This window comes from Aspergillus ochraceoroseus (assembly GCF_002846915.1).
Source record: "Aspergillus ochraceoroseus IBT 24754 chromosome Unknown P175scaffold_5, whole genome shotgun sequence".
NCBI lineage: Eukaryota > Fungi > Ascomycota > Eurotiomycetes > Eurotiales > Aspergillaceae > Aspergillus > Aspergillus ochraceoroseus.
In genome coordinates, this window is record NW_024468480.1 from 1,218,133 (window position 1) to 1,243,499 (window position 25,367).

Below are 25,367 nucleotides of genomic sequence, written 5' to 3' on the forward strand. Positions count from 1 at the left end.
ATCAGACCATACCCTAGGGTTAGGGTCATGGACGGAATAGACTCCGTCCGTCGATTCGGCGATTCTCCGGAAAGCCCCGATACTTAACCCTAGGGTCTGTCCCTCTCCACACCCGGTTTAAATCCATATCCGGGTTAGGATACCTAGAGAGGTCTACGATACTATATGTATGGCTTCTGAATACCACTCTTTTCTCACGAGACTGAGAATGGATGAAAGAAAGGTGGTTTATAATAAATAGGTGTAGGAACGTATATTGGTGGTCAATACCGTATGTTGCAGAATACAGGAACAAGTACTAGTAGTATGATGTGAAGATGTCAGAGGAGAGAAAAAACACATCATCACGCAACATCACCCTTGGCTGGGTAGAACCTGCAAAAACCTCCTGTTAATTCTTCCTCTAACCCCTCACTTGAATGGGATCAAAATCTTACCACGCGGCCACAGCAATGATCAGATACATCATCATGAGTAAAACCCCCTCCAACCAGTGGGATTTCCCATCCGCGATCAAGTAGTTGACCAAAAGCACCGAAACAAAGAGGAGGATCACCTGGAATGCATCGAAATAGAGAGTCTACTGCGCGTGAGCATGGAACAACCCCCTCGCGCAGGGAACGGGCGAAACGAACCATATCATTATTGCCTGGGGTGATCGCGGTTAGCGCAAAGACTGACTGACTGAACGTGCAAGTGCCGACTTACCCATAATCCAACCGATAACCACAATGAGAGGAAGCACCAACAAGGCAATCTGCATGCTCGATCCAACAGCCACGCCGATCGACAGATCCATTTTGTCCTTGGTGGCGACTGTCACAGCGGTAGCGTGCTCCGCTGCATTGCCGACGATCGGAAGAAGAATCAACCCGACAAAGGTTTTCGAGATGCCGCCGCGTTCCGTGAGTGCGTTTACCGAGCCGACCTGTTTTCTTAGCCCTCACTCATCTCCATGGAAGGATAAGGATACAAGGATAGAAGGGGGGGGGTACCATAAACTCGGCACACAGCGCCACAAAAGTCGTAGCGATCGCCAACGTCAAAATCGCAACAAAGATACTCAGTTGAGGCTCCTCCGGCTCGTCTTCGGGCTCCTGGAGCTCCGCGTTATGCAAACCGGCCATGGCGCCCGTCATCTGTCCGATCTGCGCGATTCCTCGACTCGTATCGCCCTCCGACACTTTCTGGTTTCGCTTCTCGGATTTTTTGCTGGGAGCGTTGTACATGTCGATGTGCGTTCTCAGCTGGAAGAACAGATAACATCCGTAAACCACCAGGAGGATAATGCTGGTCCCTGGGAACGTGAGAAACGATCGACTGTTTTTTTTAAGAGTAGATGAGGCTTACCTCGTGAAAGTTCGGCGACTTTGGAACTTTCCGCTGGAGTGATTTAGTTAAGGGTTGGGGAATTTCTAGCCAAAGGGAAGAAAAGGACACTTACCACCAGACCACGCCTGGAATGCAGTAGGGATTATCAGACTCCCCACAGCAAGCGCAAGAAGACTGGCTGCCGTTTGCGCAACAACGGGGTTGAAATGCTGCTCGACGCGGTTGATGCCACCGAAGAAGAAACTCATCCCCATCACCAAGAGGAGGTTTGAGAGCATGCTTCCAATCAGGGAGGTCTGGACGATGAGCACCTCATCGTCCACGAGAGCGATAATCGCCACAATCAGTTCGACCGCGTTTCTGAGTTGGTTAGTCGGGATCCCCAGAAGAGACAAGCAATCCTACCCAAAAGTTGCGTTGAGCAGACCGCCGAATGTCTCGCCAGTTCTAGAGTATAGTTAGTATAGGTAAACTAGATGATGATGGTGGCATTGTCATACCGCAGTGCAATTTCCTCTGTCGCATAGCTCAGCAGAGCTGCCAGCGGACTGTTCTCATTAGCTCGATGGTCCACCGACGAGGGATCGGAAGCATACACGATCGCGATAAAGTTGACGACGAAGACAGCCACAGGGTCAACATTCACGTAATTCAGGGCGACTGACAGCCATTAGTTTTGTATAAGTAAAAAAAAAAGAAAAAAAAAAAGAAAAAGATACTCACTTCCAACCGGAGCAGCAACAAGCAAAACGTTAATCCAAGAGTTCAAAACAGTAGCCTTGAACTGTCCCACGGCGGTAAACTTCTGTTTATCCTCCGGCGCATCATCCAACTTTGCGTCCTGCTTATCCTCCGCTCGACGTCCTAGCTTCCCCAACAGCCCCTTTCTCTTTCGGGGCTTCCCATCCATCTCCGCCTGCTGGCCCTGCTTGCTCACATTGAGCGGCTCACAGCTGCGCATCGACGGCTCCGGCTCCGGCTCCGGCTCCGATTTCTCCAGACTTGCCGCGCGCGGTGCCGAATCAGGACCTGCGCCGTACGCGGGGAAGGACTCTGCATGGACTGGACCCCCCAGACCCGCAGTCATGTCGCGGTGGCGCTGAACATCCTGGGAGAGCGACACCTCGCCAGCGGTGGAGGTGTGAAGGGGCAGCCGGCGCTCCAGTTGGATGGAGTTGGTGCGCCGGGGCGCTCTCCGGAATTTCTTGAAAGGGTTGTGCGAGGTTGGCTCGCCTTCCTGATCGTACCAGGCTTGATACCTAGCCTCACGTCTATACTTGTCTATATTTCTCTCCCCCGGGTGATCGCGCAAGGTTAGGGCGATGTGGTCAAGAGTCGAAAAAGGGGGGAGAACTCACGCATTTTCCTTCTGATTTGATGGTTCACTTCTTCTAAATGATATAAATCTGCATCGATATTAGGACCAAGAATATGGAGGTACTTTTCATATGTATAAATGCAGGTGGGAACCCGGTAACGAGGGAGTGTTGAGCCACAGGGCGCCACGAGGACGCATCAGCCCCGTTCCCCATACAGATGTACCATATTGGCATATAGTGAGAGGAGGACAGCTGAATACCTACTGGGATAAATAAAGATAAGCTCAGCCTCAGCAAAGTGTGGCAGCCTAGAGTTAAAAAAAAAGGGTTTAAATCACACAGTTTTTTTTGGATTGAAGAGAGGGACGGTGACAATAAAAGGAATAAAATTGATTATTGCTTGGGCCAGAATGAAAAACTAAAGTAATAATAAGGAGTAATAAGTGTCAATCAAAGGAATGTGAAGAAGAACAAGCTGAAACAGAACAGGCCCAGATCAGAAAAGAAAGGAGCTGCTTAAGCTTCAAGACAGGTCAGAGAAGAAAAAAAAAAAAAGAGGCAGCGCATGCCACCTGGTCAGTCCTCAACTCGTCACCCATTTTTTCGCTCCTTTTCCAGTCTGGGGAGCAGACGCGCCACATCTCCTTAGAGGGCGTTTAGAGCTCGCTGCAGTATGTGCAGGTGGGAGTGTACCCTTTCCCAGAAGAGGCAATGGTTACGATGCTCAAAGGAACCGCCTAAGATGACCTCTTTGAAGCATAACCAAAACAACCTTAAGAAAGCTCTTCGTTTCGTTCAAATCCCGACAAGATTCCATGGCAAAGCTTCCTGCGCTTGGCTGCAACCTGTTGACTGTTTCGAGGGATCTTGGTAGCACAGCTTGATCTCTTCTGATGGTCAGGAGATGATGACGCATCTGCTAACTATCTACAGGGGTAGTTAGGATCTGAATGCGAATTCTTTCCATAAGCCCCTTTCTCATTTCAAGGAGGACAGTAGAAGGCGTTTATTGGTGTGTGTGTGTGTGTGTGTGTGCTGGGGACTCCATTGTGGCTATGCTGGATTCCCACTTTTTGTGCGGGATGTCGTCAAATTCCAACCTCATCAGGAGGAAGCAATATCCCGAATTTCAGTCCAGAGTATCGCCCTATGTGCTGTCAACACTCTGTATATAACTCACCAACTGGAATCTATAAACAAGGAGGCTTACCTGGCAGTCTTGTTTTCTTTCTTTCTTTCTTTCTTTCTCTCTTTCTTTCTTTAAGACGGTGAGACGAGTTACACCCGTCTGCTGCTTACTGGACAGATGGCTCTTACGTGCTCTCCTCCGAAAAGCAGATAATGAGGTAACTTGAGAAAATTGAACTGGACAACACAAGTCCTCTGCGTCTTTTAACTTGATCTATTCTTTAGTACTCTGTAATGCTGTAGCCTGTTGGACCCTTGACCCTCCGGCATTAACCGTCTGTAATAAAGATGTACAGTACACCACTCCCTTTCCCTGTCCTCACTCCCCCCAGTATCGTATAGTCTCATCAGAACAATTCAAGCTTTCTACCGCAGATAGTTAACTAATATTTAAATATATATAAGCAACAACTGAAGAAGAACGAGCCTTAAAAGGGGGAGACACTGGGATACGGAATGACAGTGTAATGACAGTGTAAATACCACACGTACGGTAAGAAACTCGCTGGGTCCAATTTCTCTTCACCAATGAGCCGTTCAGAAGCCAGACTAGTTTCAGGGCGAGTCCCTCAGCTATTCTTAGTACACCCCGTTAGTGAACCCTTCGGGTCTCCGCGCTTTTGGATTCTTGGTTCCAGGGTCTTAAGGGTCACGATCATGTTAATATAGTCCATAACAACTACAAGACTACAGGAAGTATGAAGTCTACATATGATGGCTATGGTTTGAAATAACTAAATATGTCTACATATATATATGTATATATACGTATCTTCTTGTGGTAACTTGGAACTTGGTTGACTCTCTTGACTCAGATGAAGTTACCTCTACTTACTACCTAGGTAGTATTAATATGATCATGAAATGTAAAATCTTCGTATTACCGTTTCCTTTCAATCTTCGCGTTCCTCCAATCGCTTTGCAGAGGCCTGAGGTTGTCTACTCCTTTCTCCGAGTCTTATCCTCCTCTTCCTCTTCCTCCTCTCTTCCTCTCTCTCTCTCTCTCTCTCTCTCTCTCTCTCTCTCTCTCTCTCTACCCCCCTCATTGTCTCCCCTTTTCTTATTCCATCGCTTTTCTCTATCCCTGCCGCTTCTTCAGACGGTCTCGTTTCCCCGTCAGTCATTCGTTATCCTCTTTCGACCTGTTTTCATTGCTTTTCTCCCATTCGCTAGGAAAAAGTTCATGTCTTGGTAGATCAACCTGATCCATCACCACTGCTTGTCAAATCCGTCGATCCTCCCGAATCTCAATTTTCGATCTTCCGTTCACCACCGTTCTTTCTGGATACCTCTAATCCGCCATGAAGCTTTCTGTCGCCCTCGCTGGCGCTGCCCTCTTGGGCCGTGCCCTGGCGGACGTGCCCGAGATTGTGATCAAGGTAAGGCGGGAAAACCCAGTGGTATCCTCGGAATCGCCCATGTCGTTCTAAACCACAGCATCTAGGGCAATAAATTCTTCTACTCCAACAACGGTACTGAATTGTGAGTCTCCAGTGTCTGGATTTCCCATGTGCCAGTGCTGACATCCTTTGGTTGGTAGTTACATTCGAGGTGTTGCCTACCAGCGTATGCTACCACTTATTCATCTCCAGAGCATGGTGTCTTGAGCGTATCGAGTATTGACCCACATAACTAGAGGATTACAACTCAAACGGTACTGCCGAGGCCAACCAGGACTACACGGACCCCCTCGCCGATGACTCCAACTGCGAGCGTGATATCCCATACCTGAAGCAGCTGCGCACCAACGTCATCCGAACCTACGCCGTGAACCCGTCCGTTAGCCACGACCGCTGCATGGGATTGTTGGCGGATGCGGGTATCTACCTGATTACCGATCTTTCGTCTCCTTCAGACTCCATCAACCGCGCCGACCCCCAGTGGAACACCGATCTTTACACTCGCTACACCAGCGTGATTGATGCCTTCGCCAACTACACCAACGTGATTGGGTTCTTTGCCGGAAATGAAGTCGCCAACAACCAGACCAACACCAACTCCATTGCCTTTGTCAAGGCCGCTGTGCGGGATATGAAGGCCTACATCAAGAAGAACCACCGTTCCTCCCTCGCGGTGGGATACGCCACCGACGACAACGCCGATCTTCGCGCGTCCTTGGCCTCGTACCTGGTTTGCGGCGACGAGGGCAGCCGTATCGACATGTTTGGTTACAACATCTACGAATGGTGTGGTGACTCCAGCTTCAAGACCTCCGGATATCAGGCGCGCACCGAGGAGTTCCAGGATTACCCCGTTCCAGCTTTCTTCTCCGAGTACGGCTGCATTCACCCCCGCCCTCGCAAGTTCACCGACGTCCCCGTTCTGTTCGGCCCCCAGATGAATGACGTGTGGAGCGGTGGTATTGTCTACATGTACTTCCAGGAAGTCAACGACTACGGTTTGATTAGTCTGGATGGCAGCTCGGTTGTCACCCAATCCGATTTCTCCTACCTCTCGTCGCAAATGCAGAAGGTTACTGCCACCGGGGTAAACAGCAACTCCTATACCCCGACTAACACCGCCATCCCCTCTTGCCCCGCCGTGAACGGCAGCTGGGAAGCCGCCGAAGCCCTTCCTCCTACCCCGAATGCCAAGCTTTGCTCTTGCATGCAATCGACTCTGACTTGCCAGGTGAAGGACTCCGTGGATTCCTCTGCTTATGGTGATATCTTTAGTTATCTCTGCGGTATAGATGGTGGCAAGTACTGTGATGGTATCACTGCCGATGCTGTCAACGGCACCTATGGAGCCTACAGCGTGTGCCCTGACAAGGAGAAGCTCTCTTTTGTTATGACCCAGTACTACCGAGCCCAGGGCAATGACAGCAGCGCCTGTGACTTCAAGAGCCGGGCTTCCGTCGTCAGCGCCTCTGGTGCCGGGGATGACTGCACCACCTTGCTTGAGCAGGCCGGCAGCAGCGGTACTGGCAATGTCTCCACTCCTGCAGGTGGTGTTGGTGGTAGCTCTAACTCTAGCTCCAGTGAGAAGACCTCTGACTCTGCTGCTGGTATCGGTGCTACCCCCATCGCTGTTTATGTGGGCAACCTGCAGCTGGGCGTGTACTTTGTCGCCGCTCTTGTTGCGGGACTGGGCATGATTGCCTTGTAAAAGGATGAGGAGATAGAATGATTTGATTTTTTTTTTTTCCTCTCTGGTAGGACTTGCATTGTACTTGACTTGTTTTTATTGATCCGAGGGGGGTACATATTGTTATTTTCACTTGAACTTAATGCTTGACATGTTTTGTAGTTCTTTTGGTGTCCGTTGTAAGTTGATTCGGCTCTGTGCACCGAACGTTCGGCATCCACCAGGTAAAAACAGAGCCAGTTCGGCGACTACGACCGATATGCGGAAGACGGAAATTAATCCGATCAATTTTGTGCGATAACCAAATTCAATATATAACACCGGGGATAATGCATTTGAGATTCAGAATGATTCATTTACTCTCTCTCTCTCTCTCTCTCTCTCTTGATCGAGCCATGGACCCCGACCTCGAAAAAGTCCAGAGCAATCCCATCGCTCCCGCACGACAACCGACACAACCCCAGCACTCCACGGGCTCCGATCTCCCAACCTGGCGGAAATGCATCATCCTCTTCGTAGTCAGCTGGATGACTCTCGCCGTCACCTTCTCCAGCACCTCGCTGCTTTGGGGCCCGCTGATGCATTTCCTCGGCAGACGATTGGCTTATAATCTGGCGATCCTGGTCCTGTGTGGTGGGTGTTCGGTGGGCACGGCGGCCGCGAAAAACATGTCCATGTGTACGGCGTTTCGCATTCCCGGCTAGGGCTTACGGGGACGTATCGTATCGTTTATGGGTTTGGGGGCAGACTATGTTGGCGGATATCTTTGAACCGGTACGCATACATCTATCGATCTGTCTCTGGAAAAGTGGACGGGCTGCGCTGGCTGCGCGGTGTTTTGATATGGATGTATATAGATCTGTCAGAGGAACGGCCGTAGGGTTCTCTTCATGATGGGTACAGTGACGGGGCCTGCAAGCGGTAAGTTTCTCTTCCTGGTGGGAGGTTTCCTAGATCTGATCTTAGAGATAATTGCGCTGCTAACTAATGGAACATAGGCCCTTGTATCGGTGATCGGTGGTGTCATCGTCACCTTTTCCAGCTGGCGTAACATCTACTGGCTACAAACCGTCATGGCTGGTCTCGGGCTTGTTCTTTCTCTGCTTTCTTTTCGTTCCTGAGATTCAACTCGAAGTCAAAGGCGAAGCAGAAGAAGGAGAAAAGAAACAGACCCTCGCCAAAATCAGTTCCGGGGTCAGTGGATTAGTTATACCCATTATTGACGTGATTGGGGTGGGATGGACATTTACAATTTGTACGTTGCGTTGCGTTGCGTTACGTTTGCTTTTTCTTTCTTTTCTCGTCATGTGAAGTGAAGCGACTCATCCAGTACCTACATAGGTGCGTTTATGGCCATCCTAGGCGGCGTCCTAGTCATGTTGATTGCTCGGTGGGGGGTTGAGATGCAGAAATGCGTGGAGAGAAGGCTCCCTCCTTGGTAAATAAGTAGGAAATGAGCGCTGTGCTTGGGACATAATTGCGAGGTTGTTTTAGTAGATTGATGATACCCTATGGCTGGCATGGCTGGACTTGAGACGAGACATGATCTAGAGAATAGATAGATAGATAGATAGATAGATAGATATAGACTAGAGCAATGAAATCAGTAACTAAGAATGTAAAGAAACAAGGCAAAAGTGTAAAGATAGTTAGTAGGTGAGTCTGGCTACATCCCATGAGTGGAATATAAATTCTCGGACTCAGTCATAAATGGGTCCACGGGATGCATCAACCCCAGGTCAAGATCCGACTGGGCAAGGAAATCCTGCATCGTTGGCTCCATGAATGCCATTGCCGTTGTAAACCCACCGGCTAGCTCTCGGAAGGCGATTCCATCTTCCGGGCCTGGCTGTTGGGACCGAGGATGAGGATGAGAGTGAGAGTATTCTCCTACGGGGTTCATGTTTAGTCCGGCTACGGGGCCCAACACTGCGGCCGGGCTATTATTTGCAGCCGCATGGGATGATGGAACGCCTGGATAGCTGCGTAATTGAGACGCAGACGTTGCAGGATTCTGCGTACCCAGGCCGACGGCGGTGCTGGTGAGGGTCTGGTTTCGTTGGGTTGGTTGGTTTGCGCGGCGCTGTCGCTCAGCGCCGTACCGGTCAAGACAATGCTTGACCTGTTCGAGGTTTAGGTAGAATTCCGAGGCGGCGAGGTTCCCGTTCTCGCTCATGGATGAGAGGACTTCGAGGCCCGTTTCGAAGGCCCCCAGGTCTGTGGGGCTGCCGATGGGGACGAAACTGGACATGGCGAGGATCAAGGAAGAGGAGAAAAGGTACTGGGCGTGGAAGTAGCCGAATACAGGGAGCGAGCCGTTGATCCATTTGGAGACGATGAGGGAGTGCGAATGGCGGGCCGCGTAGATGCAGGCTTCTCCTAGCGTGAGCACAGGCTGCGAGATGCTTTCAGGGTTGCGGGCACTTGGAGTGTCGCTTTCGTTGAGTCTGAGGAGATGTAGCAGCGTTGGGCGGGTAGTCAGGATGACGCACTATGGAGATTAGTCGGTTGGGTTTGATTGTTGTGGTCGTTATGTGGGTCAAAAGGGGGGGGGGGGGGTTGTACCTGGTTGAAGGCAAGGTGTAGAGAGGTGATATGCTTGCGGTTCATCTCGGGCTCTTCGACATTGAGTCGCAGATGCTCTGGTAGGGTGTCGACCCAGTTCTTTAATGCTTTGAGGAGTTTCTGTACTCGTTGCAGGAATGTCTCGTTATACCGGCGTCGACTGTATAGTTTGGCGATCGTCTCGCCGACCATCCGGGCCAGCTTGATATTCGCTTTGAGGTACTCCGCGTCTGAGAATTGCTCCTCGTATAGCGCTGTAGACAGGATGCTCGAGGGCATATCAAGATGGATATCATCATCCAGAATCTGGGCTGGGAACCCCATTTTTGACCCCCACATACGGTCGAAGATGTAAATCGTCCACCAGATCCGTATCCGGTGTTGACGCTCCACTGGGTCAATGAGCTGGGACTCGGGAATATTGTGGTTTAAACCAATACATAATCCTAAGCGCAGGGCACTGCCGATCAACACATATGCCGAATGCCGGCGGTTGAGATAGTAGGAAAATAGTGACTAGGTTGCTTAGCTTCAACGGTCCATTTGCAGCCTTTTCATATCGTTCAAGAGCAACAACATACGAGTAGTAATAATGTTTCCAAATGAAACCACACTGGTCCGCTCCGGGAGTACTTGCGCCAAACTCAAGGAGCGGGCGAAGTACGAAGTGCCCGGGACCCTAGATCCCGACGACGGTTCGCTTCGCATGGAATATGCTTCTCCAAACGCAAACAAGGCAAAGAACTTGCACTGGTTCACAGTACACTCGAAATCCTTAGTCCGGTAGATTTCCTCCAGTTTCTCCAGGGTTGACTTGCGGAGCAGAACGTGGTAGATGCAGCCAATCTGTCGAAGCGCAATCTGGACCAGCAAACGTGCCTGCGGGAGACCCGGCCATTGTATCTCGCCCGAATTGGCTACTGCGAGATTCTCCTCTCTGACATACTGCGTTCGCGCGATATGAGCTGTCGCACTACTTCCTGTTAAGAACTGACGAAATCGAGTGGCAAATGCGGTGCAAGCGGCCTCGCCCACAAAGATAGGGGGTGCCGAAGGGCCATAAGCATGAAACCATGCCCTATCCCCAATGAGAGGATTTCGCACACTCGTATTGCTTTCATCTGGTGCTGCCCCATCTGCAGGCCGCGTCGGCCCGGGCTCGGTCACGTTTGCCGAGGATGCCGATTGTTGCTTCGAGCGTCGGTTTTCCGTGCTCTAAAAAGCTAGAATTATGCACTTAGTTTCGAGTGCTAGACGGCAGCGACGTCACATCGAATGGGGTCGGGCTAGAATGCCTCACTAACCTTGCACTGACCTTGACCTGGGGGTCTGGTGAAGGATAGCTACATTCATCTGCACAACCCACGGTGCAACATTTTGCGCAGGGCTGGTCGCCGGAGCACTTGATTTTGTGAGAGTGGCATCGTTTGCAACTATAAAACGACAAGAATTCGATGCCGATCCGGTCAGAAGGTGTGATTTGAAGAAGGGAGGAAGGACTATGAACATACGCGACAATCTTCCTCCGTTTCGACCCCTCGCCAGATGACGGGGCCGTTCTTGTCTGTATTTTGCGATTCATCGATCAGTCGATCATAAGCTGGTCTGATCCAGTAGATAAATTCAGTGACCAGTTACTTTGGGGTTGGGATGCTTCGTCAGGCAGTTCTGTGTGAACGGATGAATGCTGTGCTGTGCTGGGCTGCGTTCGGTGACGCCGTCGGCATTCGGTTCTTTTCGCCGAGCTTCACATCCACCATCTTTTGTAATTCAATGTCAAAAAGAATATGCTTTAACAAGAATACACACGCAAAACAATCTCCAAGCCACGACCGTCTGCAATATCACTGGGTTAAATTCCGAGAATATAGGATTTTGGAATTGGGATCAGGCTAACCTTTGATCTGTGATGTTGAACCACTAGGCCTCTAATCATTCTTGATATCCCGGAAGCTATCGAGACTCATCGTTTACAGTCCCCGGCATGACACCAATTATTCGATTCGGTCCTTGGGGAGCAGAGGGAAAGATTCAAATGACGACGAATCGTCAATTTCCCTGGAAATATCGCTTCGTCTCTCTTCTAAGCCGGACCGTCAACGTCTAGAGAGCAACGCATATGAATTCGCACGCCACTTGGAGCCGAACCATGAGCTTCGAATGCTGAATGCGTGACTCCGAGAAGATCTCGCGCCTCATCGATAAAAGCCTGCTTATCCTGGGATTTACAGGCGTTGGAGTCTGTACTCAAGTTGAGAGCAAGCGCTGCAGCTGGACCGCTACCAGCGGAAGCTATGACAGGAAATGTTGCGGTCATCTTAAAGGAAATCCCAGGATCAGCTAGCATGCAAAAATTCTATCGCTCTTAGCAGCCTCATCCCACAAATAATTCGATAACCCTACAGGGACAGGGGTTCATACATCACTTTTTTGGGGGGGTTCCGGCGGCTAAATCAAATTCGAACTCCAAAGAGAAAAGCAAAACGAAAAGGGAAAAGACAGGCTTGAATTTTGGAAAAGGGGCATTTGACCTCATCAACTAACCTTTGTCCTACATGATATCTGTAGGCTCTGTGCCCAGAAGTCCAGCAGAAGAATTTGGTATTATTGGCGAGGCCCAATCACCCACTTGTGGCGGCCATACAACTCGGCTATCACATCCAGCCTACCACGTCTCAGCAACACGAACGCAAGCGACAATGGCTTTTGTTCTTCATTTTGGACCTTGTCCCTTTTCATATGTCTTAATGCTTGCTGTCTCTCAAATCATTCGGTCTCCTCGTGGTGCTATCGCTCATACATCGCTCACAGTTGGAGCCGAATGAAAGGGTAATGCGACGTTTTAAGCACCCTTTACAATGAGTGGTTCCAACTATCCTTCCCCGTTTCCCTACTCATCATACACGCCTTCTGATTTCCCCGAGACTGGACCTGTTTATGGCTGGTTAGCATCTACCTACACGCATCCTTCTTTTACGGCTCAGGGGCCCTCCGAAGTAACACCAACCCTTGCTGAACCTTCCACAAACGCCCCGACAGCTGCCATCCCGGACCGTTCATTGAATTCCAAAGTTGCCATCCCGCGGTCAGCACACCCAGCGGTAGTTCCTAGCCGGGGTCGCGTCGGTCGTGCGTGCGATCTTTGCCGTGACCAGAAAGTCAAGTGTACCGGGGAACGTCCGACTTGTCAGCGGTGTCAGGAGTCAGGGATCCAATGCTCCTATGGCGATCGAAAACGAGAGAAGATGGCTAGGTATGTAGCCTAACCAGGATCTCCAGGACTTTTCCAGTTACCATTTCTCACAGCATATCTATCCTAGGCGACTGAGCGACCTCACGGCCAGGATCCAAACATTGGAAGCACTGCTGCAAACAATCTACCCTTCCTTGGATTCGCAATCGACTCGGTATGTGGAGCAGATTCTGAGCGAAGTAAGAGTTTACCCCTGTTGGTTTGAAGCTTCACAAGTCCGGTTCGCCTCCATCTCATTTTGGGCTTTGCTTAATGTACATCTATCTCACAACAGCAACCCGAGAACCATCCGTCCTCCAGTCGCCCATCCTCAGAATTCTCCTCGCTTCTTATCCCCACTGAATGGAGCTCTCCTCTAGGGTCAGTCGACTTCACCAACGAGGACTTTAACCGTGATAGGATACAGGCTATGGGATTTGTTGGAGAACACTCAGAGGTTGCATGGATATACAAATTAAAGCAACTTATCAACCAATCCGCCCCCCCAGCGGACGGCACGGACCCGAATCATGGATCATTTACCACGGTGAATTTCTTTCTCGATGACTCTGACGTTGCTGTAGTGGAGGACATCGACCTCTTTCAGCGCCCACTTATCACAGTCGCCGATCGCCTAGTAGACGTATACTTCCAAGCGGTACACCCTTCTTTCCCAATTATCAGCAAAGTGGTCTTTCTGGGCCAGTACAAGTCCTTTTACTCCACCCCGTCCTCACGGCCTGGAAAGCGATGGCTGGCAATTCTTAATTTGATATTTTCCATTGCCGCTAAATATGCCGGCCTTGTGTCGCCTGCTAGGGATGTGGCCGAAGACGATCACCATATTTATTTCTCGCGGGCCTGGAAGCTCAGCATGCGGGACGTTGCCCTGGATCATCCGAATCTCCAACAAGTGCAGGTGGAGGGGCTAAGTGCCCTTTATCTAATGATTATAGGACACTCTAATCGGTACGCTCGTTTCTCGCCGAGATTTCCTTGTCGGCCCCCCCTCTCCCACCAGATAGTTGCAGAGAGCTAATGTATTTCTGACCAGGTCTTGGAGACTTTCCGGCGTTTCAATTCAATCAGCCGTTACAATGGGATTAAATCTGCGCAACGAAAGCAACATTGTTTCCTATAACTCGAGAGAGATTCGTTATAGGGTGTGGTGGTCCCTTTATATTCTCCACATTTCACTATGTGTGATGACAGGCCGCCTACCCAGCAGCAGCGAGGATTCTTGCACAACCCCTCCTCCGGTCCCATTTATCGAGGAAGAATTTCCACGGAGTGAGGTAGAGCACCTGATTGGGGACCACGGAGCACGGGTAATTTTTACGGAGAGCTTGTCCTCTCAAATCTCAAAACAGTCGGTGGAAAATGCAATGATTCCTACGTTTCCCAGGCATCAATCTCGTCGCCCGGATAGGCACAGTGATCGAGTCGCATCCGTTGCTATCAAATCCCTAACGCCAAATACCTCACTTCATTTTCTACATCTCGTTGAACTGGGGTTGATTATGCGAAGGTCTATTGACGCGCTGTACGCTCCGGGAGCAGCGCAGAAATCCTGGCACTCCATCGAAAAGGTTATTTCCTCGCTAAACGGGAAGGCTGATTCCTGGCTCTGCAAACTTCCGGCCGAGTTTCACTTTACACAAGGGACAACCGAGTTTAAGAGGGAAAGGTTAAACCTCGCCTTTTCATTTTATAGCCTGAAGATACTTATCAACCAGCCATGTCTTAGCCGCCTCATTCGAGAGCCCCCTTCAAATGACGAAGCCGAGACCTTCTGTACTACCACGGCTGGTGTGTGTGCTGATTTTGGTGGTCGAATGTTAGAACTACTCCCAGACATTCCAGACCTTACCTGGGCCTCCCATATGTTGCCCTGGTGGTGCATTGTGCATTATATAATGCAAGCCACCACCGTGCTCATGTTAACCATGGTCATGGGAGAGAAAGCAGGCACTGTCCAGTATAGAAATGTTCTCCATAAGGTTTCAAAGGCGGCCGATTGGCTTGCCAAACTTGGCACCAGAGACCTCTCTGCTCACCGAGCTTGGGTCATCTGTAGGGATCTAGTATCCGAACTTCAAACTGGCTTGAAATTGGGGTAGCTTTGAGATTCCAAAAATTTCTAGCTGACGTTTTGACCAAGGTGCAAGAGAGAATTCGATTTCAATTAATCTCTCCCCTTTTCCCAACCCATGTAGCTTTTTCCCCCATTGGTCTTATCGGCACTACGTACACGCATAGGTTTGATGAAGTCCAATATACCGACACTACTCCGTACAGCTAGCCCCTTAGTGCTCAAATGATGCACGGATTCTTAAGCTCTTCGCCACGAATTTTTGCCTTCTCTCCACCCGCGCGTGCCCTCACTCTAGAGTAGACTTCTCCATACAAAGCTGCCCGGATTCGTCAGCACCAGGATGCATGGCACAGGTTTAACAAGATCTGGCCCCATTCGCTGGCAGCGGTATCCGTGGTGGTGAGAAGGTCCCCCGAACCTCTCAGGCTCCTTCGAAGACTACTACTACCTGAACGGATTCCAACCCTATCCAAGGGTTTATTGTTTGCCCATGCATTTCCAATGTTGCTCCTCCTGCTACAACCCAAAATGAACATCAAGATCAGCTATAGTGTAGTTGCATGGGAAAAGGATGAAACAATTTGACTAGAGCGAAGAGAGGGAACTTGCCCTTGGATGCCTCGTGGTACCTTCGCGGTCCTTTCAAATACCTAAGGCCACCTGGACCTTCCAGTGCAGCCATATTGTTTTCGCTCCATTTCCTAGAATCCCAACATATGTTGAATACTAAAGGTCGGCCTTTCCCGAATAGGAAAGACCGGAGGATATTCCCGTTTAGGAAAGGAACTATCACGTGATTCTTTTTGTTCACCGCCTTCCTGCAGTGGATATCCAACCAGCAATCAATCGATCGATAGGGAGCTGGGATGAATTCAACACTCAAGGAATTGATTGGTGTCTTGTCTTTCACAGTCCCTTCAAGCAACGCAATCGCACGTGGACAATGCGATCTTGAAGGCATGAAAGAGAATGTCTTTGCGCGGCCCCATGAAGCGCTCGCACCTCCGGCAGGTCAGCGCCGCCAGCTTGGATACTCTCTCCGCCTCCCGCCCTGTGGACATATCGCATCATGAGGCACGTGGAGACCAACCGTCCGCTCCGGATGAGAGGACCTTTCGGATCTCATCTACCGGCCTAGGTCGACGATCGTGTACTCTCTGGGTTCATGATGAGACCTTCTCCAGGGAGGAAATTCTGTTCAATCAGGCCGCGTTCGCCGACACAGGGGTGCAAGACGGCGATGTTATCGAGATATTGCCCGCTCGGGCTGTGGCGGATTCATCGCACTCCATCAAGTCCGATCTCGGATCGAGGTCGTTGCGCGACGGGCATGTTGAATCTGGGCAGGCGCCTCATTCGGATGCCAACTCGAAGTTCAAAACACCACTACAGAGTCGGTGTTTGTTCGTGGTTAAGCCGCTCCCGCAGGAAACCAAAACTCGACATCCAAAATTAGAGCTCTCGGTGACCAGCAATGTGGCGAACATCTTTGGCTTCAAGACCCGGACGACGGTTTCCATCTCCATTGTGGAGCGTGCGCAGTGCTCTGCATCTCATGTGGACATCTCGTTTCGCGACCAGTTTTTGGTCCGCTCTGATATGTGGAGATTGGTTATGTCGGAGCTGGCTGACAAGATCATCTACAAGGGCCAAAAGATTGTCTTCATGGGCAGTATAAAGGCGACGGTAAAAAATATCTTCATTCGCGGAAAGAAGGTCCTTGCAGGGTTTTTCTCGCCACAGACTATTCCTGTTTTCCGGAGTGAAGCTGCCAAATATGTCTTGTTCATTCAGATGTCGAGGGAGATGTGGGATTTTGATTCCGAAGGCACTGGGGATATCCTCTTCAGCAGAGTGATCAATGGATTTCTACCAGAACTCTTCAAGCGGTGGGCGAACGCAGAGGCGAGACATCTCGTAACCATCGTATTATTCACTCGAGTGGAGTACGATGCGGCGACGACTACTGGGCTTTCATCCACACTCAACTCGGAGAATCTGAAGAACACCTTTAGCCCGAATCATGTACCCACAAGAGATTTTTACCGTGTCGTGGTCAATGATATGGCCAGTGGCCAGTGGACCGCTATTCTTGATGAGTTGAAGAAGGATTTCCGGACATTCTTAAGAGACGTATCAATTCTGAAGATGGCCGATGATTCAGGAGCGCCACCCACTATTTCCGAGCCCCCAAACCCTAGGCCAGCAACCATTGCAGGACGCCCCAGTACCGCCCTTCGTGGGAACATTCTCGAAGCGATCCATCTTGCTTCTTCCCATTTAGCCTTTGACCACATTGACCGGGACATGATTCATACAGGAACCTCCATCATTGTCATAACGCCAGGTAGTGGCGTTTTCGAAGTGTCATCCGAGTCCCTAGCCTCCACAGCTGAGGCGCTAACCAACCGTGGCATTGCGATTGACCTGGTCTGTCTAAGCCCGATGCCTCTTCACTCGGTACCTCTATTCAAATACAGGGAGCCGGCCCGCAGGCAGCATTCCAGCCCCCCATACGGAGACATCCAGAGTGGTGGCTATTCTCCAGAAATGCGCCATTCATTTGCAAGCCTAGCGAGCCGAACTCCCCATTTCTCTCCAAAGTCCGCCATCTCGAGTCCTACCCCAGGAATGAGCCCTCGTGAATCATGGGAGCGCCCTCATGAATGGAGCTACGGAATCCCCCACTGGCTGGATATTTCCTACTGGAATCCCGAAACGTATAGAGAAGCTCGTCGAATTTTAAAGAAGGACCCCAACGCCCCGATTCCGTTTACCGTGACCAAGAAATCCAAGGCGTTTGTACCGCGGGTGCGTATGTATGAAATCCAAATGGGAGGAGTCATGGAGAGCGAGCAATCCAACATCTCCATCCCCTATCTGGCGGAGAGCCAAAGTGCGGCAAAAAGCCTCAGTGCTGCCAGTGTGACGCCTGCGAGATCCTCTTTGAATAGAAACTCCCCGTTCAGGCATCAGCTGAGTGACAGTCTTCGGCCCGAGCCGTTCCTTCACAGCATAACGAGCGCCAAAGATATAATGCTTCCGAAATCAAAGAAGACATCAGGCGCAACTGTTTCCTGGATGGATAATTACGACGACATGATATTCCGGCCATTTCCCCAGCGGCGCCAGCGGCGCAAGCCGCCAAAACAAAAGCGATCCAATGAGCCTGATAATCAGGTTTCTGGCACTCACGACCGGCTTTCTGCTCGGTCAATCACCCACTTGAGAGAGCATGAAAATCACTCCAACTCCAACGAATGGCGTGCAATACCTCGTAAGATAGACTCGCCGTTACCCGTTCCAAAACCTCATGTGTCCTCCAAAGCTGTCTCTCCTAAAAAGCCCGCATTGAAAGTCGCATCGTCAGGTAAAGGTCCTCGCATATCGCGGACAATCAGCTTTGCCCTCCGTGGATTAGGTGTCACTCCGCCAAGAGCCCAAGCAAGCACAGAAGTCAATGTAGCACACGCCACAGGCCTCTCATCATCGAATAAGAAGAAGGTTACCGGAGTTTTGAGGGAATCCCGAAGTATCGAATCCTTAAGCACGTCCGATACAGCTTCGACAGCAACCGTCATCGACGTATCGCCCACCACAAGCACCCCCCCAAGGTCATTAAAAAGCTCTACAATAACCCCTTCAAGGCCCATATCGATAAAGGTCCCCTCAAAACTACCCGCCGAAGATTCAGAGCAACAAGACCGGTCTGCCATTCCCGAGTCATTTTCGACGACCGGTACCGAAATTCCCCTTAATGAGGGAGTGGGCCTGGAAAGTCGGCCTAAGAAGATCACTCCGAAGTTTGAATTAACCGTGAACTCTGCATCGCGGGAGTCTTCAGCCAAAACCCCTCAGAGTAAGGCGCTAGCTCCTTGGGTTAGATCCATCAATCCTTGCAACACCCCCAGGGATATTTCGCGAGATACTAGCTGGTTTGGACGTTGGCAACATGCTTATCCAAGGCCGCCTCATGTTGCCGTCGTCAAGTGGAAAAGCTTAAAATCCCCTGCTGTTCTACCCCTGACGACGGAGGAGTTCCCTACAGCAAGTGAGCTCGCATCAGAATACCTGCAAACTCCATATCGTGTATTCCCAAATGATGATGCAGAGGGTATCGATGTGCCCAAAACAAGAGGTGTTCTTCTAAGAGAAATGATTTCTTTGCGCCTTTCTCACGGGTTTCAAATAGTTGTTGGCAAAAGTGTAGTGGAGGCATCTGGAAGATATAGTCTTGCATCGCCCAACGTTTTTGATACTCAAACCCTGGAGAAAGACGGGACTACCGTTTTCTTATCCAAGGGTCACTCCATCCACCGGCTAATCTCTACAGGCGGTACCGAGATTGAGGTTACTCAGTTCGTGCATCGAAGTCTGTCGGAATTTTCGTCGGAGAGGAAGACCGCATCGGAATCAGTATATTTCCCAGCGATGCGGACGATTCTTAGTCCTGCGTACAACATAAAAGAGATCAAGTTACGCTCAGCAGCAGAAGAATACAATTGGAACTATGCTGACAACTACGTTGCTGGACATCGAGATTATCTCTTCAACCCAGCTCAGCAGCTCCATTTCTGGCGTGTCCGTTACGTATTAATTCCGATGCGTCTACACGTAAACTCCCGGCGTCACATCCAGACTTACAATGAAGACAATGAAGAAGAAATCCACTTGCTTGGTATCAACCAGCTCACGCATATCTGGCAGCGGCACAAATATGTGCCTCCGGAAGAAAAGCGGTTTGAATCCTCCAACAAGAAAAGGGATCAGAACCCATTGAACATCGTGTATCAGACGCGGAATCCTTCTGAAATTGTTGCCGCGGAGTTGGATCGAGTCTTGCTCACTGATCCCGGTTTAGATAGTTCCCCTGCACAGTTGCTGCCAGAGGCAGAATTGCTCGAACGATCCAGCATCAGTTTGACATCGTTGGCTCAAATAATACAAGGAGATAAGGGCGTGCGAATGATGGATCGAAGATGGCACTGGAGATTGCATTACAACTGTTTCATCGGATTCGAACTGACGACCTGGCTCCTTCGGAACTTCCGAGACATCGACAGTCGTGAAGAGGCAGTTGAATTTGGAAATGAGCTGATGAAGCACGGCCTCTTTCAACACGTGGAAAAGCGACACAATTTTAGGGATGGTAACTACTTCTATCAGATCTCTAGCGAATACCGGGTTTCGCGTCCTGAATCTCGAGGTAGCTGGTTTCCTCAGATAAGAGCAGACAAATCGGTTCCGTCCACTCCAGCAACCGGAGAGCATTGGAAAGACTCTCCGATGAGTGCTTCTCATTCCCGGTCCGCTAGTATGGAAGAAAATATGCCGCCAACCCCGAACACTCCGTCAAAGTCAAAGAACAAAGCTGCCATTATGTTGTCGAAGACTATCAGGTACGATGTGGACCCTCGCAAGCGCTCTAATCGGCCGGAAGTTATCGACCTTCACTACGACCGATTGCATAACCCCGGCAACTGCTTCCATATTGAATTAAGTTGGATCAATACAAGTCCAAAGCTCATCGAGGATGCTGTTTTGTCATGGGCTTCGACCGCCGAAAAGTTCGGGCTTAAGCTCGTTCAGGTGCCCATCGCTGAGGCCTGTGCCATTGATGAGACACAACCATTTCGGCATCCCTATAAAGTAACACTGAAAGTCCCTCCCCCCAAGGGCCCGGCGCCTACTATCTTCACGGCGGCGTCATTCACACAACAGGACGCACCAGACCCTCACTACTTTCAAAAGGCCATTTTGCAGAAATATGATTTCGTTTTGGATTTTGAAGCAAGATCCGCCTTTCCCGCAGACGTCGAGGTATGCTACTCGTGGGGACGACCCGACTACCAGCACAACCAGTACATCCATCAATCAGGCAGCCTTCTTAGCCAAATTACCCAGGAAGGAGACTTTCTCTTCCTTGCAAATCGGCTGGTTAGCACCCGACCCGTGTTTAGCAGCCGCGATATGCCTAGGCATGAACGCCTGGATAGGCCAGAACAGTACCGAGCACGCGCAGGAACCTATGATCCTATCGACCGCCTTTCTCCTCGGCTTTCTCCCCTCGTTCGTCCCATTCACGATATAATGTGCTCTCCCAGCCCTCAAGGACATCACAGTATCGATACTACCAACCTCTACCGGGCTCCTGAGCATATCTTGCACGGAATTGAGGAATTCTGCCACGACCCTGTCCGACTGGAGCAGCTATACCGCGAGTCATTTGCACGTCCAGTCTCAGCCAAGGCAGGCCCTACCTCTGTATCGTTCCTGGATTCGTCGATTCCGTCCCTCGAGCTACCGGCGCCGGTTGTCGGCCATGTCTCACCTCCACCAGGTCTGCCATCACGGCCGCCAACCCAAAGTAGCATTATACCCTTTATAGATTCGCGAAGTCGACACCGAGATGAGTCTTCGGTCACGAAAGGCAGCCCCAGAAGTGGAGGGCTGCGACCGCTTAATTTGAGCGGGGCCTAGAATGGAGGCATGTATTAAACGATCTACATGATTTGACGGTGTATGAAAAGCGATATACAATGGGAGGTAATGTCAGGAAGCAAGGAGTTAGTTAGGCGTCTAGTTCACCAGCGAATTGAATTACGCAGTACTCTTTTCCATTGTTATTTGACTGTATGCTTGGTCCTTTGGTGTAGTGTAGGGTAGTGTTGCCTGAGGCCCAGACAATCTCGCATCCAATTTAGGCAAAATATCCTCTTCCTTCATCCTCAATCCACCTCCGACTTACTCTCCTGACTCCTGAGTCTCCTCCTCCTCCCCTCCATTGCGGCATCCTCCCATTCCGAGACAGCCATTGGCGGATATGCCCGACAAGGGTAATTTGCATCAATCACAAAAGCGCCTGGCTACCCACTTACCGGGTCTTTTCCATCACTTAGCTCGAGGGACCACACCTCATTTAACGCATCCATGAGTCCATACTCCGCAAGAAAAACAGCTGCCCCGCCTTCCGGCACCATCAGACCAGGAAAAAAGGGCAAAGAAAACCAACTTACCCTGGCGAATGAAACCCGCTCGTTCAATACGGGACCTAGTCCTTGTCCAAATGAGGAATTTGAGATAGCAATCACTGCTTAACTAGAGAAAATAGAGGGACATTCCGGTGTAACTACTCGGGATATTTGAAGTGGGGAACTACCAGCTTGCATTTGACAGCCCAGCAGGCCAGTTGCCCTCTCAATGACACGGGGGGTTCTCCTCTTCCCCTCACGGCTTGTTTTCTTTCGCAGACCAAGGGTGGGATCTAGTTACCTCCGGCTCTATAAATAAGCAAAGCGTCTGTCTGTCTGTGGACAATTGATTTCGTTTTGCACGGCTTAATTGGATATCCTTTTTTTTTTTTTTTTTTTTTTTTTTTTTTTTACAATTTGCTCATTGAACCTTCTTCCAAGATGAAGTTCACGGAGGGCATGTGGCTGCTCCGGGTGAGAGAACCCCTGAAATTACCCTGCTGGTAGCGTTCACGGTGAGATAAGAAGCTAATGGCGTTGCAGGAGGGTATCCGCATTGACTGGATGAGCAATGTCGAGAGACTGGATATCGAGAAGGATACGGTCAATCTCCTACTCAACAAGTTCCAGAGACATCGTGGTGATACACTGAATTCTCGTGAGTCTGCAGATCCAATCATTATTATTCCTAGTTATTAGGAGAGAGTAGGGTTAATAAGTTGCATGTGGTCGATGATTAGCTACCGTCTCCGCCCAAGTTACATCTCCACTAGAAGGTATAATCGGTGTCAAGTTAGTCCATTGGTATGGAGCCATCCAATGAGAATCAGTTCCAAACTCTCTCAATAAGTGATAGTATTAATTCTCGTGCGTGCAGGGCAGGTGGAGTGGATAAGGGACCCCAATACAAACTCAACTCGGCCTCCGGCCATGCCAAAATCACACACGAAAAGACCAAGAAGCTGAGCTATGCCAGCGGCCCGCTCCGCTTGGATATCAACACAGCCCCGAACGAGATGGGGTTTCTCTTCTCCGGCACAAACGGAAAGCTGACCGGACACTCTTTCCGGTCCATTGGGTATGTTGGAGACCAAACTACAGAGAAATCCCGGTGGGGAGACGGGATATTCTTTGAACGTCAGGGATACATGCTAGCGGAACTGGATCTCGGCGTCGGGGAGAAGCTCTACGGACTGGGTGAACGATTTGGGCCGTTTGTCAAGAACGGCCAGAGCGTCGATATCTGGAATGAGGACGGCGGTACCTCCTCAGAATTGACATACAAGAACATCCCATTCTACATCAGTTCCAACGGTTACGGAGTGTTTGTGAACCACTCCGGAAAGGTAAGCTTGGAGCTGCAGTCAGAACGCACCACCCGAGTCAACATCTCGATCCCTGGTGAAGAACTGGAGTATTTCATTATCCAGGGAAGCACTCCCAAGGAGATCTTGCGCCGATACACAGCTTTGACTGGACAGCCCAGCTTGGTCCCAGCCTGGAGTTATAACCTCTGGCTCACTACTAGTTTCACAACGAACTACGACGAGCAGACCGTGACCAGCTTCCTTGATGGCTTCCGTGAGCGCGATCTGCCCCTTGGTGTTTTCCACTTTGATTGTTTCTGGATGAAATCCTACCAGTGGTGCGACTTCGAGTTTGATACCGAGATGTTCCCCGACGCAACGGGCTACCTCAAGCGTCTGAAGGACCGCGGCCTAAAAATCAGCATCTGGATCAACCCATACATTGGCCAAGCATCTCCGCTGTTCAAGATCGGAAAGGAAAACGGCTACTTCATCAAGGTTTGTCTTTTGTGTCCCACACCCCAACTCGACAGAACAAGAAGAAGAAGAAGAAGAAGAAGAAGCAGTAGCTAACACAACCCGTTTCAACTACAGCGTACCGACGGTTCCGTCTGGCAATGGGACCTCTGGCAAGCCGGCATGGCCGTTGTCGACTTCACCAACCCCGCCGCCTGCGCCTGGTATTCCACACACCTCAGCCGCCTTATGGACATGGGCATCGACAGTTTCAAAACCGACTTCGCCGAACGAATCCCTTACAAAAACATCCAGTACCACGACGGCTCCGACCCCGTCCGCATGCACAACTACTACGCCCTCCTGTACAACAAAATCGTCTACGAAACCATGACCAACCGCTACGGTAAATCCCAAAGCCTCCTCTTCGCCCGCTCCACCGCCCCCGGTGGCCAAGCCTTCCCCGTCCACTGGGGCGGAGACTGCGAAAGCACCTACGAAGCCATGGCCGAGTCCCTGCGTGGCGGGCTCAGCCTCATGCTCTCAGGGTACATCTTCTGGGCCTCAGACATCGGCGGCTTCGAAGGAACCCCACCACCCGCGCTATACAAACGCTGGGTCCAATTCGGCCTCCTCTCGTCGCACTCCCGCCTTCACGGGTCTTCCTCGTTCCGCATTCCCTGGATCTACGGCGAAGACTGCTGCGACGTCCTCCGTGACTGCGTGAAGCGCAAGATTCTCCTCACGCCCTACCTGCTTGCCGAAGCCCTCACGGGCCACCGCGAGGGGACCCCGCTCATGAGACCCATGTTCCTTGAGTTCCCCGAGGACCTGAGCACATACTCGCTCGACACCCAGTACATGTTCGGGAGCAATTTGCTTGTGGCGCCTGTCTTCTCCGAGGAAGGGAAGGTGACTTTCTACGTACCCCGTACCCCCGAGGATACACAAGGCTCCTCCTCCTCCTCCTCCTCGTGGGTGTCGTGGTTCGATCACTCCAAGACCTATGAGTCCGGCCGCTGGTATACGGAAACGCATGGGTTCAACACTCTTCCCATTTTGGTCCGGCCGGGCTCCGTCACGCTGCTTAACCCAAAGCTCAAGGCGCCACAGGATGATGCCTTGGATGGGTTGGAGGTCTTGGTCAACGGCAAGCTGGCTGGTGAGGTCAAGGTTGAGGTGGTTGACCCGGCTAAAACTCATGAGACGCTGCAGACGGTGATTGTTAAGCCTGCTGATAGTGGTGAGGTTGTTGCTGTTTTTTCTGGCCATCATGATGCCAAGATCAAGGTGGTTTGGATCGGACATTAATTTAGTCTCACCAACTAACTTTTTCCTCACTCGATACGAATCTTTTACCCAGGTTGATGGTTGATGGTTGATGATGGCTTCTGAAAAAAATATTTCAAATTCTAGATAAAAAAATGAAATCAACATTACAAAAATTATTCAACATTCATATTCACAATTATAGTAAAAGTTAAGGCCGTCATCGTATCATGTATCTCGCAGGAAAATGTAGATGGAACAAAGCCAGAATCAACTCAAAACATGGGTATCAAGACAGGCAACACAGACAGAGGGAAAAAAAAAAAATAAAAAAAAATAAAAAAAAAGAGCAGAAAAGAAGAGAAGAAAGAAAAAAAAGAAAAATCCAACCATCAAAAGGTGGGCAAGACAGGCTAACATGCCAGAAGGGCTCATCTAGCTGATGCGGGAGAGCATGCAGATGCGCAGAGAGTAAAACAAAATTAAAAGTAGTAATCTAAGTGATCCCCATATCTAGGGGCAATAAATAATCACGGGTCAGGATTT

The 25,367-nt window shown here is 50.3% G+C and overlaps 9 protein-coding genes across 9 annotated transcripts; 6 read left to right on the top strand and 3 right to left on the bottom strand.

The window, feature by feature from the left end:
- Window positions 1-119: 119 nt before the first annotated feature.
- On the bottom strand, window positions 120-3,142 carry P175DRAFT_0268545 (calcium/proton exchanger). The gene is made up of 12 exons (XM_040892739.1): window positions 2,691-3,142; window positions 2,056-2,613; window positions 1,929-1,992; window positions 1,833-1,880; window positions 1,738-1,779; window positions 1,445-1,692; window positions 1,351-1,383; window positions 996-1,297; window positions 709-928; window positions 636-649; window positions 438-580; window positions 120-375 (listed from the first exon to the last, which is right to left on the bottom strand). Exons 1-12 carry the CDS (start codon window positions 2,692-2,694, stop codon window positions 345-347), a joined length of 1,707 nt encoding a protein of 568 aa, XP_040751470.1. The 5' UTR covers window positions 2,695-3,142; the 3' UTR covers window positions 120-344.
- Window positions 3,143-5,140: 1,998 nt separating this feature from the next.
- On the top strand, window positions 5,141-6,947 carry P175DRAFT_0493870 (glycoside hydrolase family 72 protein; the record flags this gene model as incomplete). The annotated part of the gene is made up of 4 exons (XM_040895994.1): window positions 5,141-5,218; window positions 5,284-5,321; window positions 5,380-5,405; window positions 5,476-6,947. 4 exons carry the CDS (start codon window positions 5,141-5,143, stop codon window positions 6,945-6,947), a joined length of 1,614 nt encoding a protein of 537 aa, XP_040751471.1.
- A 374-nt stretch (window positions 6,948-7,321) lies between these two features.
- P175DRAFT_0533054 (putative MFS transporter) lies at window positions 7,322-8,047 on the top strand (the record flags this gene model as incomplete). Its single annotated transcript, XM_040900021.1, has 4 exons — window positions 7,322-7,554; window positions 7,631-7,700; window positions 7,784-7,864; window positions 7,925-8,047. 4 exons carry the CDS (start codon window positions 7,322-7,324, stop codon window positions 8,045-8,047), a joined length of 507 nt encoding a protein of 168 aa, XP_040751472.1.
- Window positions 8,048-8,592: 545 nt separating this feature from the next.
- Window positions 8,593-11,073, bottom strand: P175DRAFT_0510027 (transcription factor domain-containing protein; the record flags this gene model as incomplete). The annotated part of the gene is made up of 5 exons (XM_040898480.1): window positions 8,593-9,417; window positions 9,492-10,007; window positions 10,101-10,704; window positions 10,796-10,924; window positions 11,003-11,073. 5 exons carry the CDS (start codon window positions 11,071-11,073, stop codon window positions 8,593-8,595), a joined length of 2,145 nt encoding a protein of 714 aa, XP_040751473.1.
- A 412-nt stretch (window positions 11,074-11,485) lies between these two features.
- P175DRAFT_0533056 (uncharacterized protein) lies at window positions 11,486-11,808 on the bottom strand (the record flags this gene model as incomplete). Its single annotated transcript, XM_040900022.1, has 2 exons — window positions 11,486-11,574; window positions 11,640-11,808. The coding sequence occupies 2 exons, from the start codon at window positions 11,806-11,808 to the stop codon at window positions 11,486-11,488; spliced, it is 258 nt and encodes an 85-aa protein (XP_040751474.1).
- Window positions 11,809-12,349: 541 nt separating this feature from the next.
- P175DRAFT_0533057 (putative C6 transcription factor) lies at window positions 12,350-14,843 on the top strand (the record flags this gene model as incomplete). The annotated part of the gene is made up of 4 exons (XM_040900023.1): window positions 12,350-12,744; window positions 12,812-12,923; window positions 13,019-13,692; window positions 13,778-14,843. 4 exons carry the CDS (start codon window positions 12,350-12,352, stop codon window positions 14,841-14,843), a joined length of 2,247 nt encoding a protein of 748 aa, XP_040751475.1.
- Window positions 14,844-15,626: 783 nt separating this feature from the next.
- Window positions 15,627-21,424, top strand: iml1 (GTPase-activating protein IML1). The gene has a single exon (XM_040897337.1). It carries the CDS (start codon window positions 15,788-15,790, stop codon window positions 21,296-21,298), a length of 5,511 nt encoding a protein of 1,836 aa, XP_040751476.1. The 5' UTR covers window positions 15,627-15,787; the 3' UTR covers window positions 21,299-21,424.
- Window positions 21,425-22,169: 745 nt separating this feature from the next.
- P175DRAFT_0269223 (putative sugar hydrolase) lies at window positions 22,170-24,993 on the top strand. The gene is made up of 5 exons (XM_040892740.1): window positions 22,170-22,263; window positions 22,333-22,447; window positions 22,530-22,593; window positions 22,667-23,594; window positions 23,691-24,993. The coding sequence occupies exons 1-5, from the start codon at window positions 22,231-22,233 to the stop codon at window positions 24,861-24,863; spliced, it is 2,313 nt and encodes a 770-aa protein (XP_040751477.1). The 5' UTR covers window positions 22,170-22,230; the 3' UTR covers window positions 24,864-24,993.
- Window position 24,994: 1 nt separating this feature from the next.
- Window positions 24,995-25,319, top strand: P175DRAFT_0269224 (uncharacterized protein). Its single transcript, XM_040892741.1, has one exon. The coding sequence runs from the start codon at window positions 25,052-25,054 to the stop codon at window positions 25,262-25,264; it is 213 nt and encodes a 70-aa protein (XP_040751478.1). The 5' UTR covers window positions 24,995-25,051; the 3' UTR covers window positions 25,265-25,319.
- The last annotated feature ends 48 nt before the right edge of the window (window positions 25,320-25,367 follow it).